At 40.8% G+C, this 18,889-nt stretch overlaps 1 protein-coding gene across 1 annotated transcript in view; it reads right to left on the bottom strand.

Moving 5' to 3' along the window:
* Window positions 1-18,889, bottom strand: part of LOC120022010 (CUB and sushi domain-containing protein 3-like) — an 803,421-nt gene that overhangs the window by 421,582 nt on the left and 362,950 nt on the right. The window contains exon 6 of the mRNA XM_038965812.1: window positions 12,755-12,867. Coding sequence (XP_038821740.1) covers window positions 12,755-12,867 — 113 coding nt within the window. The remainder of the gene's footprint in view (window positions 1-12,754; window positions 12,868-18,889) is intronic.

Raw genomic sequence — 18,889 nt, 5'->3', positions numbered from 1 at the left:
CAGTGCTCCACCTGCTCCTCCTTGCACAAAGGCGGAGGTAGCGGTCCTGCTGCTGGGTTGTTGCCCTCCTACGGCCTCCTCCACGTCTCCTGATGTACTGGCCTGTCTCCTGGTAGCGCCTCCATGCTCTGGACACTACGCTGACAGACACAGCAAACCTTCTTGCCACAGCTCGCATTGATGTGCCATCCTGGATGAGCTGCACTACCTGAGCCACTTGTGTGGGTTGTAGACTCCGTCTCATGCTACCACTAGAGTGAAAGCACCGCCAGCATTCAAAAGTGACCAAAACATCAGCCAGGAAGCATAGGAACTGAGAAGTGGTCTGTGGTCACCACCTGCAGAACCACTCCTTTATTGGGGGTGTCTTGCTAATTGCCTATAATTTCCACCTTTTGTCTATTCCATTTGCACAACAGCATGTGAAATTTATTGTCAATCAGTGTTGCTTCCTAAGTGGACAGTTTGATTTCACAGAAGTGTGATTGACTTGGAGTTACATTGTGTTGTTTAAGTGTTCCCTTTATTTTTTTGAGCAGTGTATATATATATATATACACACACACACACACACACACAGTTGAAGTCGGAAGAGTTTTACATACACTTAGGTTGGAGTCATTAAAACTCATTTTTCAAACACTCCACAAATGTCTTGTTAACAAACTATAGTTTTGGCAAGTCGGTTAGGACATCTACTTTGTGCATGACACAAGTAATTTTTCCAACAATTGTTTACAGACAGATTATTTCACTTATAATTCACTGTATCACAATTCCAGTGGGTCAGAAATGTACATACACTAAGTTGACTGCCTTTAAACAGCTTGGAAAATTCCAGAAAATTATGTCATGGCTTTAGAAGCTTCTGTTAGGCTAATTGAAAACATTTGAGTCAATTGGAGGTGTACCTGTGGATGTATTTCAAGGCCTACCTTCAAACTCAGTGCCTCTTTGCTTGACATCATGGGAAAATCAAAAGAAATCTGAAAAAAATCGGCCTCAGAAAAAAATTTGTAGACCTCCACAAGTCTGGTTCATGCTTGGGAGCAATTTCCAAATGCCTGAAGGTACCACATTCATCTGTACAAACAATAGTAAGCAAGTATAAACACCATGGTTCCACGCAGCCATCATACCACTCAGGAAGGAGACGTGTTATGTCTCCTAGAGATGAACGTACTTTGGTGAGAAAAGTGCAAATCAATCCCAGAACAACAGCAAAGGACATTGTGAAGATGCTGGAGGAAACATCCACAGCAAAACGAGTCCTATATCGACATAACCTGAAAGGCTGCTCAGCAAGGAAGAAGCCACTGCTCCAAAACCGCCATAAAAAAGCCAGACTGCGGTTTGCAACAGCACATGGGGACAAAGACCGTACTTTGGAGACATGTCCTCTGGTCTGATAAAACAAAAACAGAACTGTTTGGCCATACTGACCATTGTTATGTTTGGAGGAAAAAGGGGGACGCTTGCAAGCCGAAGAACACCATCCCAACCGTGAAGCACGGGGGTGGCAGCATCATGTTGTGGGGGTGCTTTGCTGCAGGAGGGACTGGTGCACCTCACAAAATAGATGCCATTATGAGGAATGAAAATTATGTGGATATATTGAAGAAACATCACAAGACATCAGTCAGGAATTTAAACCTTGGTCGCAAATGGGTCTTCCAAATGAACAATGACCCCAAGCATACTTCCAAAGTTGTGGCAAAATGGCTTAAGGACAACAAAGTCAAGGTATTGGAGTGGCCATCACAAAGCTCTGACCTCAATCCCATAGAAAATTTGTGGACAGAACTGAAAAAGCGTGTGCGAGCAAGGAGGCCTACAAACCTGACTCAGTTACACCAGCTCTGTCAGGAGGAATGGGCCACAATTCACCCAACTTATTGTGGGAAGCTTGTGGGAGGCTACCCGAAACGTTTGTTAAACAATTTAAAGGCAATGCTAATAAATACTAATTGAGTGTATGTAAACTTCTGACCCACTGGGAATGTGATGAAAGAAATTAAAGCTGAAATAAATAATTCTCTCTACTATTATTCTGACATTTCACATTCTTTTAAGTAAAGTGGTGATTCTAACTGACCTAAGACAGGGAATTTTTACTAGGATTAAATGTCAGGAATTGTGAAAAACTGATATAAAATTTATTTGGCTAAGGTGTATGTAAACTTCCGACTTTAACTGTATATACAGTACCAGAGAAAAGTTTGGACACACCTACTCATTCAATGGTTTTTCTTTATTTTTACTATTTCATACTTTGTAGAATTATAGTGAAGACATCAAAACTATGAAATAGCACATATGGAATCATGTATTAACCAAAAAAGTGTTAAACAAATCAAAATATATTTCAGATTCTTCAAAGTATAGAAAAAATAAGAAACCGGCACACTGCTATTGATAGTATCACTGCTCTTTAATAAGCTTTATGTAACGGATGTGAAATGGCTAGCTAGTTAGCGGTGGTGCGCTGAAGTAGTAGTTCCCCTTGCTCTGCAAAGGCCGCAGCTTTTGTGGAGCGATGGGTAACGACGCTTCGTGGGTGACTGTTGTTGATGTGTGCAGAGGGTCCCTGGTTCGCGCCCGGGTCGGGGCGAGGGGACGGACTAAAGTTATACTGTTACATTTACGTATCCGCCTCACTGCCTTCGCCAGAGCTTTTGTGAATTTTTTAAATGAGCACCTTTATGTAGACATAGCCCCACCCACATCCGTTCCACGCATCAAATGGGGTTGGAGTCGAGGGAAACAAACAAGTGCTACCAAACATAACAATGTGCACTTCATATATATTAGAATGAAGTGTGTACATAATCAGCCAGTCTCTTTTACGCCCTCTTCCGAATGGTAGCTATGAATGCAGAGGTTGCGCACAGTGCAACAATATGATGAAGTGTGAATATTTCTGACATCCACATACAGGAAAACCGTTCCAAATAAATTACATTATTACATGCTCCACCACCCATGTTATCTACATGATTAAATGTCTGTGTGTACTGTGTTATGTAGGTAAAACCTCTCGTTCTCTCAAACAGAGCATGTGTGAACATAAAAGTTCAATCAGGAGAAACAACAGGGATTATCCAGTCGCAGTACATTTTAATGACCTAAAACATGAAATTTCTACCTTTAGATTTTGAGGCATAGAGAAAGTTAAGATATCAGATATCAGACAGGATATAAATAATACTGTGAGCAAAGGAGAATGTTTTGGGATTTCTACCCTACAGACATTATTTCCTAAAGGTCTTAATGATGAAATGCCTATGTATGTTATGTTGTAAATGTGAACATGAATTATGCCCCCATTTCAGATTACTTTGACTTTTTTCTTGCGCTGTACCCAATTATTTATGAAAACTTGCTCGATGTCCTCGTTGCGGTACCACAGATGTGGTTAAGACTAGAGGTCGACCGATTAATCAGTATGGCCGATTTAATTAGGACCGATTTCAAGTTTTCATAACAATCGGTAATCAACATTTTTGGACGACAATTATGGCCGATTACATTGCACTCCACGAGGAGACTGCGTGGCAGGCTGACCACTTGTTACGCGAGTGCAGCAAGGAGCCAAGGTAAGTTGCTAGCTAGTATTAAACTATCTTATAAAAAAAACAATCAATCTTAACATAATAGTTAACTACACATGGTTGATGATATTACTAGTTTATCTAGCTTGTCCTGCGTTGCATCTAATCAATGCGGTGCATGTTCATTCATCATCGAATCACAGCCTACTTCTCCAAACGAAAAAAGCATTGTCGTTGCACCAATGTGTACCTAACCATAAACATCAATGCCTTCCTTAAAATTAATACACAAGTATATATTTTAAACCTGCATATTTAGTTAATATTGCCTGCTAACATGAATTTATTTTAACTAGGGAAATTGGGTCACTTCTCTTGCGTTCTGTGCAAGCAGAGTCAGGGTATTTGCAGCAGTTTGGGCCACCTGGCTCGTTGCAAACTGTGAACGGTTCAAGCCTATCAACTCCCGAGATTAGGCTGGCAATACTATAGTGCATATAAGAACATCCAATAGTCAAAAGTATATGAAATACAAATGGTATAGAGAGAAATAGTCCTATAATAACTACAACCTAAAACTTCTTAACTGGGAATATTGAAGACTCATGTTAACCTCTTTGGGCTCAAGGGGCAGTATTGAGTAGCCAGATAAAAGGTGCCCATTTCAAAAAGGCCTCGTACTCAATTCTTGCTCGTACAATATGCATATTATTATTACTATTGGATAGAAAACACTCTCTAGTTTCTAAAACCGTTTGAACTATATCTGTGGGTGAAACAGAACTCGACTTAGAGCAATTTTCCTATGTGTATGTCAGAATGCATAATTTTGCTGGCTGTTCTGAGACCTGTGTATTAATTTGCCTGTCCTCTATTGGTTGAGATGCACTGCATACGCCTTCCCCTGGGTGTCAGCAAATAGGGAGACTTGAAATGGAGTTTCTACGTAGTTCCCAAAGGTTATAAATTGCTTGGAACCGAAATGTCCCATCTTTCCACTCTTCGCTCTGACGCAGGGAGGGTCTTGGCATGTCATGTTAGAAGCTCTTGTTTTAGCTCCTAGTTATATCCGGCTCTGTTTTTATTCGATATAGGTGTTAAAGACATCGTAATGTTGTTATTTTAAACCAAATTATATCAGTTTATGTCAGTATATTGCGATTTTCGGGTATTTATTTTCGTGACGTTGTAGGAAGTTGGGTATCTCTGGCCCACATGGCTATTGTTTACTGCTAATTGCAACGTTGAAGACGACGTTCTCCAACCTAGCAACGATTCTTTTGGACAAAGGACACCTTTCCCAAGATTCTGATGGGAGTTCATCCAAAAGTAAGAACTATTTATGCTGATAATTCATTGTTCTGTTGGAAAAAGTAAAATGCATAAGACGCCATTACTTGCAGTGTAGCCTTGCTTTATCGCACCCTACATTGCGCAGTAACGTTAATTTTAAAAATGTAATTCAGCGATTGCATTAAGAACTAATTTGTCTTTCAATTGCTGTCCAACCTGTATTTTTTTAGTCAAGTTTATGAATAGTTTTCGATAAGAACAGGGGCCTTTCCAAGATGGCGCCGGACAGATTGCTTGAGTATTTGGACACTATTTTCATTGTATAAGCACGATTTGTGCCGCTAAATATGCACATTTTCGAACAAACTCTATATGCATTGTGTAATATGATGTTACAGGACTGTCATCTGAAGAATTCTGAGAAGGTTAGTGAAAAAATAATATATTTTGGGGGTTTCTACGTTATCGCTATTTTTGCCTTGAATCAATGCTGTTGTTATGTTTGCTATTGTGCTAAGCTAATATAACGCTATATTGTGTTTTCGCTGTAAAACACTTGATAAATCGGAAATATTGTCTGGAATCACAAGATGCCTGTCTTTCAATTGCTGTACACTATGTATTTTTCAGAAATGTTTTATGATGAGTATTTAGTTATTTGGCGTTGGTGTCTGTAATTTTTCTGTCTGCTTTCGGTGCAATTTCTGACTGTAGCTGCAATGTAAACTATGATTTATACCTGAAATATGCACATTTTTCTAACAAAACATATGCTATACAATAAATATGTTATCAGACTGTCATCTGATGAAGTTGTTTCTTGGTTAGTGGCTATTTATATCTTTATTTGGTCGAATTTGTGATAGCTACTGATGGAGTAAAAAACTGATGGAGTAAGAAAAGTGGTGTCTTTTGCTAACGTGGTTAGCTAATAGATTTACATATTGTGTCTTCCCTGTAAAACATTTTAAAAATCGGACATGTTGGCTTGATTCACAAGATGTGTACCTTTCATATGCTGTATTGGACTTGTTAATGTGTGAAAGTTAAATATTAAAAAAATATATATTTAAATTTCGCGCCCTGCACTTTGAGCTGGCTGTTGTCATAAGTGTACCGACGTCGGGCTTGCACGCCAAACAGGTTAAAAGGAACCACCAGCTTTCATATGTTCTCATGTTCTGAGCAAGGAACTTAAACTTTAGCTTTTTTACATGGCACATATTGCACTTTTACTTTCTTCTCCAACACTGTGTTTTTGCATTATTTAAACCAAATTGAACATGTTTCATTATTTAATTGAGACTAAATTGATTTTATTTATGTATTATATTAAGTTAAAATAAAAGGGTTCATTCAGTATTGTTGTAATTGTCATTATTACAAATATATGTATAAAAATCGTCCGATTAATCGGTATCGGCTTTTTTTGGTCTTCCAATAATCGGTATCGGTATCGGGGTTGAAAAATCATAATCGGTCAACCTCTAGTTAAGACGTTTTATGTACATACTTTATTCTAATATTTATGAAATGCACATTGTTATATTTGGTAGCAAATATTTGTTTTCCCTCGACTCCAACCCCATTTGATGCGTGGAACGGATGTGGGTGGGGCTATGTCTACATGAGGGTTGACTTGCATAATTTCTGACGAAGTCCGTGAGGCCGATACGTAAAGCTTATTAAAGAGCAGTGATACTATCAAAAGCAGTGTACGGGTTTTCTCTTTTTTCTCATTTTTATTCAACTGTTACCATGCACCTGAATAAAAGATAGCTCAGATGTGCGATTGCCTTTTGAATTTTAGATTCTTCAAAGTAGCCATCCTTTGCCTTGATGACAGCTTTGCACACTCTTGGCGTTCTCTCAACCAGAATCATGAGGTAGTCACGTGGAATGCTTTTCCAACAGTCTTGAAGGAGCTCCCACATATGCTGAGCCTTTGCAGGCTGCTTTTCCTTCACTTTGTGGTCCAACTCATCCATAACCATCTCAATTGGGTTGAGGTCAGGTGATTGTGAAGGCAGCACTCCATCACTCTCCTTCTTGGTCAAATAGCCTTTACACAGAGTGCAGGTGTGTTTTGGGTCATTGTCCTGTTGAAAACCAAATAATAGTCCTACTAAGCGCAAACCAGATGGGATGGCGTATCGCTGCAGAATGCTGTGGTAGCCATGCTGGTTAAGTGTGCCTTGAAAATCGAAATAAATCACTGACAGTGTCACCAGCAAAGCACCCCCACACCATCACACCTCCTCCTCCATTCTTCACGGTGGGAACCAGACGCGGAGATCATCTGTTCACCTACTCTGCATCTTACAAAGACACTGCGGTTGGACTCATAAGATGCTCGTGTTTCTTGGCCCAAGCAAGTCTCTTCTTCTTATTGGTGTCCTTTAGTAGTGGTTTCTTTGCAGCAATTCAACCATGAAGGCCTGACTCACGCAGTCTCCTCTGAACAGTTGATGTTGAGATGTATCTGTTACTTGAACTCTGTGAAGCATTTATGTGGGCTGCAATCTGAGGTTGCATTTCATTGCTGATTTCTGAGGCTGGTAACTCTAATGAACATATCCTCTGCAGCAGAGGTAACTGTGGGTCTTCCTTTGCTGTGGTGGTCCTCATTAGAGCCAGTTTCATCATAGCGCTTGATGGTTTTTGGGACTACACTTGAAGAAACTTTCAAAGTTCTTGAAATTTTCCGCATTGACTGACCTTCATGTCTTAAAGTAATAATGGACTGTCATTTCTCTTTGCTTATTTGAGCTGTTTTTGCCATAATATGGACTTGGTCTTTTACCAAATAGGGCTATCTTCTGTAAACCACCCCTACCTTGTCACAACACAACTGATTGACTCAAACGCATTAAAAGGAAACCAATTCCACAAATGTACTTTTAAGAAGGCACACATGTTAATTTAAATGCATTCCAGGTGACTACCTCAGGAAGCTGGTTGAGAGAATGCCAAGAGAGTGCAAAGCTGTCATCAAGGCAAAGGGTGGCTACTTTGATGAATCTCAAATATAAAATATATTTTAATTTGTTTAACTTTTTTGTTTACTACATGATTCTATTTGTGTTATTTCATAATTTTGATGTCTTCACTATTATTCTACAATGTATATAGTAAAAATTAAGAGAATAAAAACCCTGGAATGAGTAGGTGTGTCCAAACTTTTATTTGGTACTGTACATCTGTGCACTTGTGGGAATTCTCCTAAGTCACCCTGTTAAGAGAGCATTTCAATACCAATTAGACTGCCTTTGGCTCCTTGATTTGGAACCGTACCAGATGCGGTGCAAAAGTGATTGCATACTAAATGACAGATTTTATGGTATAATTCGTTTTTATAATTAAATCGTGGCAACTAACCCGCTGGTCTTACTCAGTGCTCGGTCACCACAGACAGGACAAATAACTACCATGAATACTATAGCTAGCTCTTAGAGTAACATAAACATGTCTGTCCTGAACAGCTTATGCATAACATACACTTCCATATATTCATGGGAATGGCCTGCCACTCCAAATCACTGAAAAAAGCACATGATAGGGGTTGAGGGATGTTGATAGATTTGTTTTTGCTGCTTTGTGGCAGAGCAGTTTAGCATGAATTTTGCCTTTAATGGTAGCCTATGTACTGTGTTCCCTGGATATAACTGTCACACAATTTGTTTGGAAACAATGTTATTATTGATTTGATTATTTGATGACTTTGAGGTTGAATGCAGCTCTGATTGTTAAGAGAAGATGATTTCAAACCTAAATTGGCAGCATTCAATCAATCAATGATGAAAAAGGCAATGCTCTCCAAGCCTCTGGCTGTCTAAATTGAGACACTGGACCAGGGTTCAAATAAAACAAAATGGACGCCTGGAATACTGGGGACCTATTAAGTGGCCTGATGCTGTAGAAGCAAACACGCTAATAGTAATGGCATTATGATATAGGCCAACGGTTGAAGGATCCAATCTGACAGAAACATAGTGAAGACTTGCCAAATTAATTACTCCCCTGAGGCCAATGGTAAATTCACATTTACATTACTCTGCACTGGCCTGTAGTCTACTGATAGAGGAACAGAGGTTGCCTTATCAAAGATGGCATTAGCTCCAGGGGAAGAGATTGTCTGTGACACCAGTCTTCTGGTCATGAATTAACATGAAGTCCTATTTCTGACTACACTGCTTAGAAGAGTGGGGAAATGGTCTGACCAGTGGCAGAGTGCGCTGTGATTCAGTATGCTATAAGAGGGGCGTTTGGAACATTTTAATTCTAGGGAAGACAGGGGAGAAAGAACCCTGCGGGATCATTGATTGGATTAATTGTTGACGGTTAATTTATAAAAATCCTGAAGTTGCTTGAAAAGGACCATTTGGTTTCCAACTCAGATGTGCAGATTCTTTGGTAAAATTGAATTATATCGGGTCCTGTATACAGTTCCTCTGTATATATGGGCTGCATAACACATGCATAGGAACTACATACAGTAGACATCCACAGCTAAACTCATCTACATTTACTCTACAGTACCTTCAGAAAGTATTCACACCCCTTGGCTTATTCCACATTTTGTTGTGTTACAGCCTGAATTCAAAATTGATTAAATTGTTTGCTTTTAATCTCACCCATCTACACACAATACCCTATAATGACAAAGTGAACAAATATTTTTAGAAATGTTTGCAAATGAAAATGAAATACAGAAATATCTCATTCCCCTGAGTCAATACATGTCAGAATCACCTTTGGTAGCGATTACAGATGTGAGTCTGTCTCTTAGAGCTTTGCATGTCTGGATTGTACAATATTTACACATTATCCTTACACATTATTCTTATTCAAGTTGGTTGTTGATCATTGCTATACATTTTCAAGTCTTGCCAAAGATGTTCAAGCCGATTTAAGTCAAAACTGTAACTATGCCACTCAGGAACATTCAATGTCGTCTTGGTAAGCAACTCCAGTGTATATTTGGCCTTGTGTTTTAGGTTATTGTCCTGTTGAAAGGTACATTTGTCTCCTAGTGTCTGTTGGAAAGCAGACTGAACCAGGTTTTCCTCTTAGATTTTGCCTGTGCTTTGCTCTAATGCATTTATTTGTATGCTTTTTACCCTTGCTGATGACAAGCATACCCATAACATGATGCAGCCACCACCATGCTTGAAAATATGAAGAGTGGGTCTCAGTGATGTGTTGTGTTGAATTTGCCCCAAACATAATGCTTCGCATTCAGGACATTAAGTTAATTTCTTTGCCACATTTTCAGTTTTACTTTAGTGCCTTGTCTCCTTGTTGCAAACAGTATGCATGCTTGGAATATGTATTATTATGTACAGGCTTCTTTGTTTTCACTCTGTAATTTAAGTTAGTATTGTGGAGTAACTACAATGCTGTTGATCCATCCACAGGATTTTCCTATCACAGCCATTCAACTGTTTTAAAGTCACCATTGGCCTCCCTAAGCAGTTTCCTTCCTCTCCGGCAACTGAGTTAGGAAGGTCACCTGTATCTTTATAGTGACTGGGTGTTTTGATACACCATCCAAAGTGTAATTAACAACTTCACCATGCTCAAAGGAATATTCTAGGGCTGCTTGTTTTAAATAATAGCTGCCATTCTTTGCGAGGCATTGGAAAACCTCCCTGGTCTTTGTGGTTGAATCTGTGTTTGAAATTCACTGCTCGACTGTGGGACCATACAGATAACTGTATGTGTGGGGTACAAAGATGAGGTAGTTATTCAAAAATCATGTTAAACACTATTATTGCACACAAAGTGAGTCCATGCAATTTATTATGTGAGTTGTTAAGCACATTTTTGCTTCTGAACTTGTTTAGGCTTGCCAAAACAAAGGGGTTGAATACTTGTTGACTAAATTAACTTGAAATTGAAAAGCATAATTCCACTTTGACATTATTGGGTATTGTATGTAGGCAAGTGACAGAAATGTCAATGTTAAACTTTCTAAATTCAGGCTGTAACACAACAACATGTGGAAAAAGTGAAGGGGTGTGAAAACTTTCTGAAGGCACTGTAATGCTATACGTGAATTTCTTTCTAATAGTGCTGAACAGCAGCAAGGCGGCACACATACAAATACAAACATTGTCTGGGTTCAAATTCCCCCTCAAACTTTGATTAAGGTGAGACGTGGTCTCTTCCATTCCATTGCTTATCAGAGGAGGCCTTGAAAAGAGGCCCAGCAGCATTGCCAATAACAGCTTCAATTCGACCGCCACCGACTTCCTATGAGAGATGAGCTGCATTGAGAGGGAGCGCAACAGCTGGCTAATGTCAATAACTGGTTCAATCAGAGATGAGAACGTGCTTTTTCTGATGGGATTTCTTTCAGACAGATCCGTTGGGTAAATTGGATTTTGGGGTGGTTTTGGTGTCCTAAGGTGCTTTGCAGCTGCTGCTTTAAAGCTGGGCTGCTTGTGGCTCACCAGGTGGTTTGAAGCTGGGCTGCTTGTTGCTCACCAGGTGGTTTGAAGCTGGGCTGCTTGTTGCTCACCAGGTGGTCTGAAGCTGGGCTGCTTGTTGCTCACCAGGTGGTCTGAAGCTGGGCTGCTTGTGGCTCAACAGGTGGTTTAAAGCTGGGCTGCTTGTTGCTCACCAGGTGGTTTGAAGCTGGGCTGCTTGTTGCTCACCAGGTGGTCTGAAGCTGGGCTGCTTGTTGCTCACCAGGTGGTCTGAAGCTGGGCTGCTTGTGGCTCAACAGGTGGTTTAAAGCTGGGCTGCTTGTGGCTCACCAGGTGGTCTGAAGCTGGGCTGCTTGTTGCTCACCAGGTGGTTTGAAGGTTTAACCCCTGCTTCTTCACATTCTATTAAAGCTACAGTCTGTGGTCTGGGATCCTTGAAGAATATTATGTAAACACTCACACCGTATGTGTTAACAGGTGCTTCGAGTGAAAAAGTCAAATTCCAGCAGATCCTTGAAGGATATAACTTAAATAAATGTCTCATGAGTTTAGAGTCATAAAACAAACATGTACGTTTTTATTTGTTTATTAAATCACAGAATCTAGCTTTTAAGCATCTGATGAGCTAATAAGCAAACTTAGCACCTCGTCGTAGCTTATAAAGTGGTTCCGGGAGCTATTTTTAATCCAAACAAATTTTCCAAGATGTAACAGTAGGCAAACATATTTCATATGTTATATGTTATCCAGGTCCTTCAATAGGATAACATTTATTGAGTGTGGGGGACATTTTTTAAGATTTGGTTTATGGTAAATTTGTGTCAGAATAACGCCACAAACACAACACAGAGCAATGCACATGTGAGTATATGATTCTGAATGATCTGTTATACAGTAGCTTCGTTTCGTTTAATCAGCAGCTTTGGAATAAGATTGGGAAAAAAGAGACGGCTATTTCAAAAAGAGGAGAAAAGGTGATTTGTTGTTAATCTATTGGTTAGTTTGGTAGAGGCAAAAAAACACTTTTTTAATTGAATGCTGTGCTGTGCCTACAGTAGTTGGCACTGCTACAGAGAGAGGGTTCTAATTAAAAGTAAAAACCAAAAGCTCTAATTGCCCACCCAAATCAGGTCCTCGGGATTTACGGTTTCCATGAGAAAAGAAATATGTATCTTGTAGTTGTAATCATGACAGTTGAAAGGCAGAATGATAGAACGACTACGTCAGTCTGAAACAAAGAAAATGACATGAAGAGAAAACAGCAAATCTAAGACAGCCCTATCTTGACAATAAGAAGAAAAACTAATTAAGGAGGAGGACAGAGTGAAGAGATGTAGGATTCATCCCCCTTCCAGAGCACTATGTGTTGATTCTCTCAGGGCTTTAAAAGGATTACACTCTTATTTAACTTTTTCTTTTTTCAGGTGGTCATGAAACTCCTTCCTAAGCGTCTTTGCATTGATTGAAACAGAGGCTTACCTTGATAATGGGCGCTAAAGCCCCGGTATCGATGGTTACTGTCAGTTACAAAGTGTAGCCTCAGCCAGTTCTTGTTGCTGACAATAGGAGACGGGACATTCATCCCAGATAACCTGAGTGAAACAAGAGGACAAAATCATTAGGTTTTTTACATCCACACTCAAAGTCAGCATGCTACAACACCGGTGTCTTTTAGTGTCTCAGCCAATCAAAAAAGATAACCCTTTTTGTTGTTGTTTTTGAAACAAGGTTGGGACACCGTACATAGGTAATAAAAATTAAATTAATTTAAAAAAATGGCATCTTGTAGACCTAAGTAAAAATGGAGGAATTTCAAAGTCAGGTTGCTTATTATACATCAATGACAATAGGACATACAACTGTACATATTCATAGGCTAATGTTGAATGGAGAAATGCTGATAGTAGAACAGGATGTCCATTCCCCTGGTCAGAACACTATAAAAGAGGAGGATCCTTAACTGTTTTAGCCACACCCCCTTGGTCAAAGCCTAATGCTTCAATCACACCGACAGCGTCATTACATTTTTGGTACACCAGAATGACATTCATTTCCAATGAAACCCTGTGTTTACCTTGCAGCATTGCGTTGCAGAGGCAGTTGCAGTGCGTTCTGTGTGGTGCACACTTAGGATTTATCAAACGTATGCGTCTAACTGTATGTGTAGACGTCTTGACAGAAATGGTAGCAGAAGGTGAATGTTGAACTGTTGTTGCACACAGATCCAGATGATGCTGCGTACTATTTTGCCCAATGACGCTGTCGGTGTATTGGAAGCATTACACTCTGGTGTGTAGACATACGGAGTGTATACAAAGCATAAACACGGTGTATGAAGACCCTTATATGTTAGTCACAAAGTGAAGGCTACCGCGTGCAGGTCATAAACAAAGCACATAAGGAGCTTAAGTATTAGTCACAGAGGATTAGCTACAGTATATCCACCTGTTCAGAACGTCACACCGGTATAGGCTTAATATGCTTACAGAGTAGACGGCTTGGCCCTCGTCCTCGCACGGCTTGGCGCATGCCACCACAACACACAAAGGAGCTGGCCAGAGGAAACGTCTATGAGACGAGTAGCCTGCCTCCGAAGGGACTGGGCTCTCTTCCCTCTTCCTCTCCCTTCCTCCTCTTCCTCCCCCTCCCCTCTTTCCCCTCTGCCTCACACCAACCTTTATTGATGACTGGTGGGATATGTCATTAAAAGGACACGGTCACATGGATCACAGCTTAGTGGCTTCTCCAAGCTGGAGCTGTGCCATATCATTCATGTTATCACGCAAAAAGTCTCTTCCATTACCCACACTGTGATAGCGTCCCAAATGGTCACCTATTCCCCGTATACTGCACTACTTTTGACCAGAGCCCCATGTGTCCTGGTCAAAAGTAGTGCACTATGTAGGGAATAGGGTGCCATTTGGGTCACACCCTGGGACAGAGGCAGAGACAGCAGAACAGAACACTGTCTGGTTTAACCTCACTCACTCCGCCCTTAACTGCTTGGGAAATATAGTATTTGAATAAAGTGACTGTAATTACTTTACATGTATCTGTTGCTCTTAGCATAAGGTTTGTGGAAAGAGTGATTAGGAACATTTCCACAGGATGTGCTTAGCACAGATCCTCACTTTGGGTGATAACAGAACACGTGTACCGCTGGGAAAATGTGAGGAATGTGTAGAACCGATGTAAAGAACCACACAGAAGTCTCAAAACAATAACAGTAGGCTTGGCACTCTGCCTGAGTTAAACCATTTCACATACTTGAATAACCATAGTATAAATGTTATGGATGGAATCCATTTTAAATGTACACGTATTTGTGGAGGAAATGTCCTCTACTTGAACTAGCACCTTCATTACCAGTGCAGGAGGCAACTCCGCAGGGTTATTTTGTTCATGTGGGAGAGCATCATTGGCCACACAGCGAGTTAAGGTACCAGTGGCGTCGTGTGTCTCATACAATAATATACATGTTAATTACATGGGATATACTAATCTGCGCTGGACATAATTCCAACAGATGGAGAGGGTTGTCACCATCCCTCCCATGTTATACAGTTGAGTGCTACACTATTATTGTAAATAAGAATTTGTTCTTAACTGATTTGCCTAGTTAAATAAGGGTAAAATAAAGGTGAAATAAAATAAAAAATCTGTGAAAGCAAAACTACAGTACTAGTGGCTCTGGTAGACTAGTCCACTCTGTGGCTTTCAGAGGCCTTTCCATACATGTCATTGTCAGAATAGTTTCATGATTATACATAGCCTACAGAGTAGAATGGAGCTGAGGAGACGTCACTGTATTTATCCAGCTTAGCCTGGCAATCACTGTCCCTCTACAGTGAGCAGATGACACCAAGTGTGAGGCTTAATGCCTCTCTACCACCAACCAACCACCCCGTCAGTCAGTCTCTTCTCTTTCACTGTATGTGTTCAAAATGTAGTGCGTTGATTGTACTGTAGTGTAAAGCGGGCCGGGGCCCACGGTGCGGAGACCGTGACATCCCCAACTGGACTCGGAGGTAATTGATTAGTCATCCCACACATCCCGGTCTCAAAGCTTTAGCCTTTTCTCTATCTCCCCTCCATTTGACAAAATATAAATGACACAAACATTGGCTGCATGAGACAAGATAGAGCTAGAGAGTGATGAAGGGAGGGAGGGGTAGAGCGGAGAGAGAGAGAGAGAGAGAGAGAGAGAGAGAGAGAGAGAGAGAGAGAGAGAGAGAGAGAGGGGTTATTCACTCAGGCATTTACACTGAATGTCCTGTCTTTCTGGATTCTGAGAACCGTTCAAGGTCTCAGAAATAACTTGGTGGGAATTGATAGTGACAAGAAGAGGCAACATTGGCGAGACTTGGGGGCTACATAGCAACAGTGTCGCCGATGTGTCATCAAAGTACTCAAGCATTCTCAATGCAATTCTAATATTAACTTTAAAATCCCTGCGGTGCTGGCTGAATGGGCCTGTAGTCAGACAGGAGTTCAATATCCGACAGGAAGGAAAGAATATACTTCTTTCTAAATTCTCACTTTTAAAATGCAGAAAAGAAACTGTGAAGTAGCCTAGCACCTATTCCAAACATAATGTCAGTCTGCAGAACAGTGGATGTGTGTGAACCTAAGTCACACACATCCAATGTCAAACTACATTAACCTAAAACCTAGATCACACACATCCAATGTCAGACTACATGAACCTAAGTCACACACATCCAATGTCAAACTACATTAACCTAAAACCTAAATCACACACATCCAATGTCAGACTACATGAACCTAAATCACACACATCCAATGTCAAACTACATTAACCTAAAACCTAAATCACACACATCCAATGTCAGACTACATGAACCTAAATCACACACATCCAATGTCAGACCTAAATCACACACATCCAATGTCAGACTACATTAAACCTAAATCACACACATCCAATGTCAGACTACATTAAACCTAAATCACACACATCCAATGTCAGACTACATTAAACCTAAATCTATTAGTAGAGGTCTGACAGAAGGTCAGACCCTCCCCCCACAACAGATCAATAGACCTAAAGTGACCCTTTACATAAACACACACACACACACACACACACACACACACACACACACACACACACACACACACACACACACACACACACACACACACACACACACACACACACACACACACACACACACACACACACACACACACACCACAGAATTCTCGAACATCTGTGTTCCAAGTCCCATCTAGCTGGGATCAATATGCTCTAGGAAGCTCCGTGTGAAATAAGGAGAGAGATTCATTATTAACAAATGATAACAGGTTTAGTGTTCCTTAATCAGTGAATCGGTCTTAATTGCCGGCCCTTTAATTAAAACTGGTGGCAGGTGATTGCGCACAAATACGTGGAACACACACACACAGACTCACACACGCATGCACACACACACACACACAGACACACCCATGGAGGGGAGAACCAGAGAAGCAGGGCTGGCCTCTGCATCAGCTCTGGGCGGCAGGCAGTGTACAACGTTGGCGGACGCCTCATCAATCACCACCCCAGCGTCAGAGACGGATGGGAGGCCGCTGGGAAGCGGGGCGCGTCTCTCCATCAAACTGATGTTTTAAAAGTAAGTAATCAGTGTTCTCCACGGGCACTCCTTCTGTGGCAGAGCCCTCCACCTTCCTACTCCGCACCCCTTCTCTCCTCCCTTGTTCCCCTCCTCCCTTATTCCCCTCCTCGCTCTAGTCCCTCTTCTCTGCTGATTCACTGACAGCCTCCTCACTTTGATACAGTGAGTCAAGGCCTCTCCACCCCATTGGATACCGGAAACTATATTTCATCCGTTTCATTGCAGCATGCAGGGTCGACGTGGAGCTATCCAAACTGCAGTCTGGGCTCCGTGTGTATAGGGGTCAGACCGTTCACCCAAGACCCGCACCAAAACACAAGCACAGTAAAATCAGTAATTAGCTGTAATGCTCCTCTCTAATCCAAAATGCTGCGGTCAAAAACAAACAGAATGGGAGAATAGAGTGTGTATTTTTCTGAGGCTGAGATGATATTTATCCAAATTATATTCTTTGTTGCAGTAAATGGCTGCCAGGGGCCTCATTCGCAAAGCATAATTCAATCCTTCCAGTCTCAGAAGAAAATGTATGTATCTAAGAGAAAGAGGGAAAAACAGTACTTAGCCAGGGCCTAGCTTATCTTCACAAATAGACTGAAATAAGACTTTCCATTTCAGGGTTTCCAATACATAGCTAATCCATTCAGCAACAATAGAAAATCCAACAGGTGTAAATTAGAAAAGAGTTTAATTTAAATCCCTACATTACGTCACCTGATTGGAACTAGCCTGTGAGGTTGGGCTTTTTCGGGAACCTGCAGCAAAGTGTATGATGCTGTAGTGACATATTGAAATAGATGATTTATCATTCATAATTGAGGAATTTCTTATATTACCATATGACATCCTTACAAACAGGACAGCCCTGCATACAGTAAATGATACCCAGTGTGAAGCCTATTCCCTGCAATGTTGGGTTCGCTCTTCACTCTACCCAGACACTCCCTCTTAACCCCTGTGCAGTATTAATATGCTGTATACTCCCCTTGTCCTAAGGGTCAAAAATTACCCGCCTTCACTAAACCCCTAAAATAAAGCATCTTAAATGAATTTTAAACAACCTGTCATTCATCACAAACTTTGTGAATATCTGGGATTTACCTCTTCACAATGCAGAAAGACTGCATTTAATCAGTGGACACCACTTGTTTTTATTACAACACACCTGTCATAATTGTTTTCTTTACTAAAGTAGAGGTGCATTATTATTATTATTATTGATAAAGGTACTGCATAGGTGTAAACATATTTTTTTTAGCAAGAGATAGCACTTGTATATCCTAAGAAAGTAGCAGAAATGTGCAGAAAGTAGTTTTGAATGCACTTTATTGAAGGGAACATAGATCCCCAATCAGAGACAACGATAAACAGCTGCCTCTGATTGGGAACCATACCAGGCCAACATAGAAACAAAACACCTAGATAGGAACACCCCCCCTAGTCACACCCCGACCTAACCAAAATAGAGAATAAAAAGGCTCTCTATGGTCAGGGTGTGACAACAATGAGAAATTCAACTACAAAATACTAGTCTTCTCCCATTTTTTGAACCATTGCCCCCACCCACAAGGTGTATAAACAACAACAATAAATAAGAATAAGATAATAGATATAAAACAAAAACGTGAAGAACATAAATCAGTCAACTCCAATTAGCACATGTAGGACAGTATGCAAGTGTGTGTGCATGGACTTTGCAGATGTATTTCTCACATGTGCAGCACATAGTACTTGTTTTACAGTCCTTCTTTGGGGGGCGGAATCTCCTCTTGCCTTTCCAAGCTGCAGCCTCAGGTGGATCAGGACAAGATTCAGAACCCTGAACAGCTTTCACACGTGACATTGTGGCCCCTCAGTCCATCTGTCACATCAAACACGACCCGCATCCCATGGTTCTTCTCCGGGCCTCCACTGGTCAGCTTCCCTGTGTAGACTTGCATCTTCCAAGCGTAGCTGGATTGTGCGTCACAGGCCA

The sequence above is a fragment of the Salvelinus namaycush genome, chromosome 27 (assembly GCF_016432855.1).
Source record: "Salvelinus namaycush isolate Seneca chromosome 27, SaNama_1.0, whole genome shotgun sequence".
NCBI lineage: Eukaryota > Metazoa > Chordata > Actinopteri > Salmoniformes > Salmonidae > Salvelinus > Salvelinus namaycush.
This window is presented reverse-complemented; position numbering and strand designations above follow the sequence as displayed.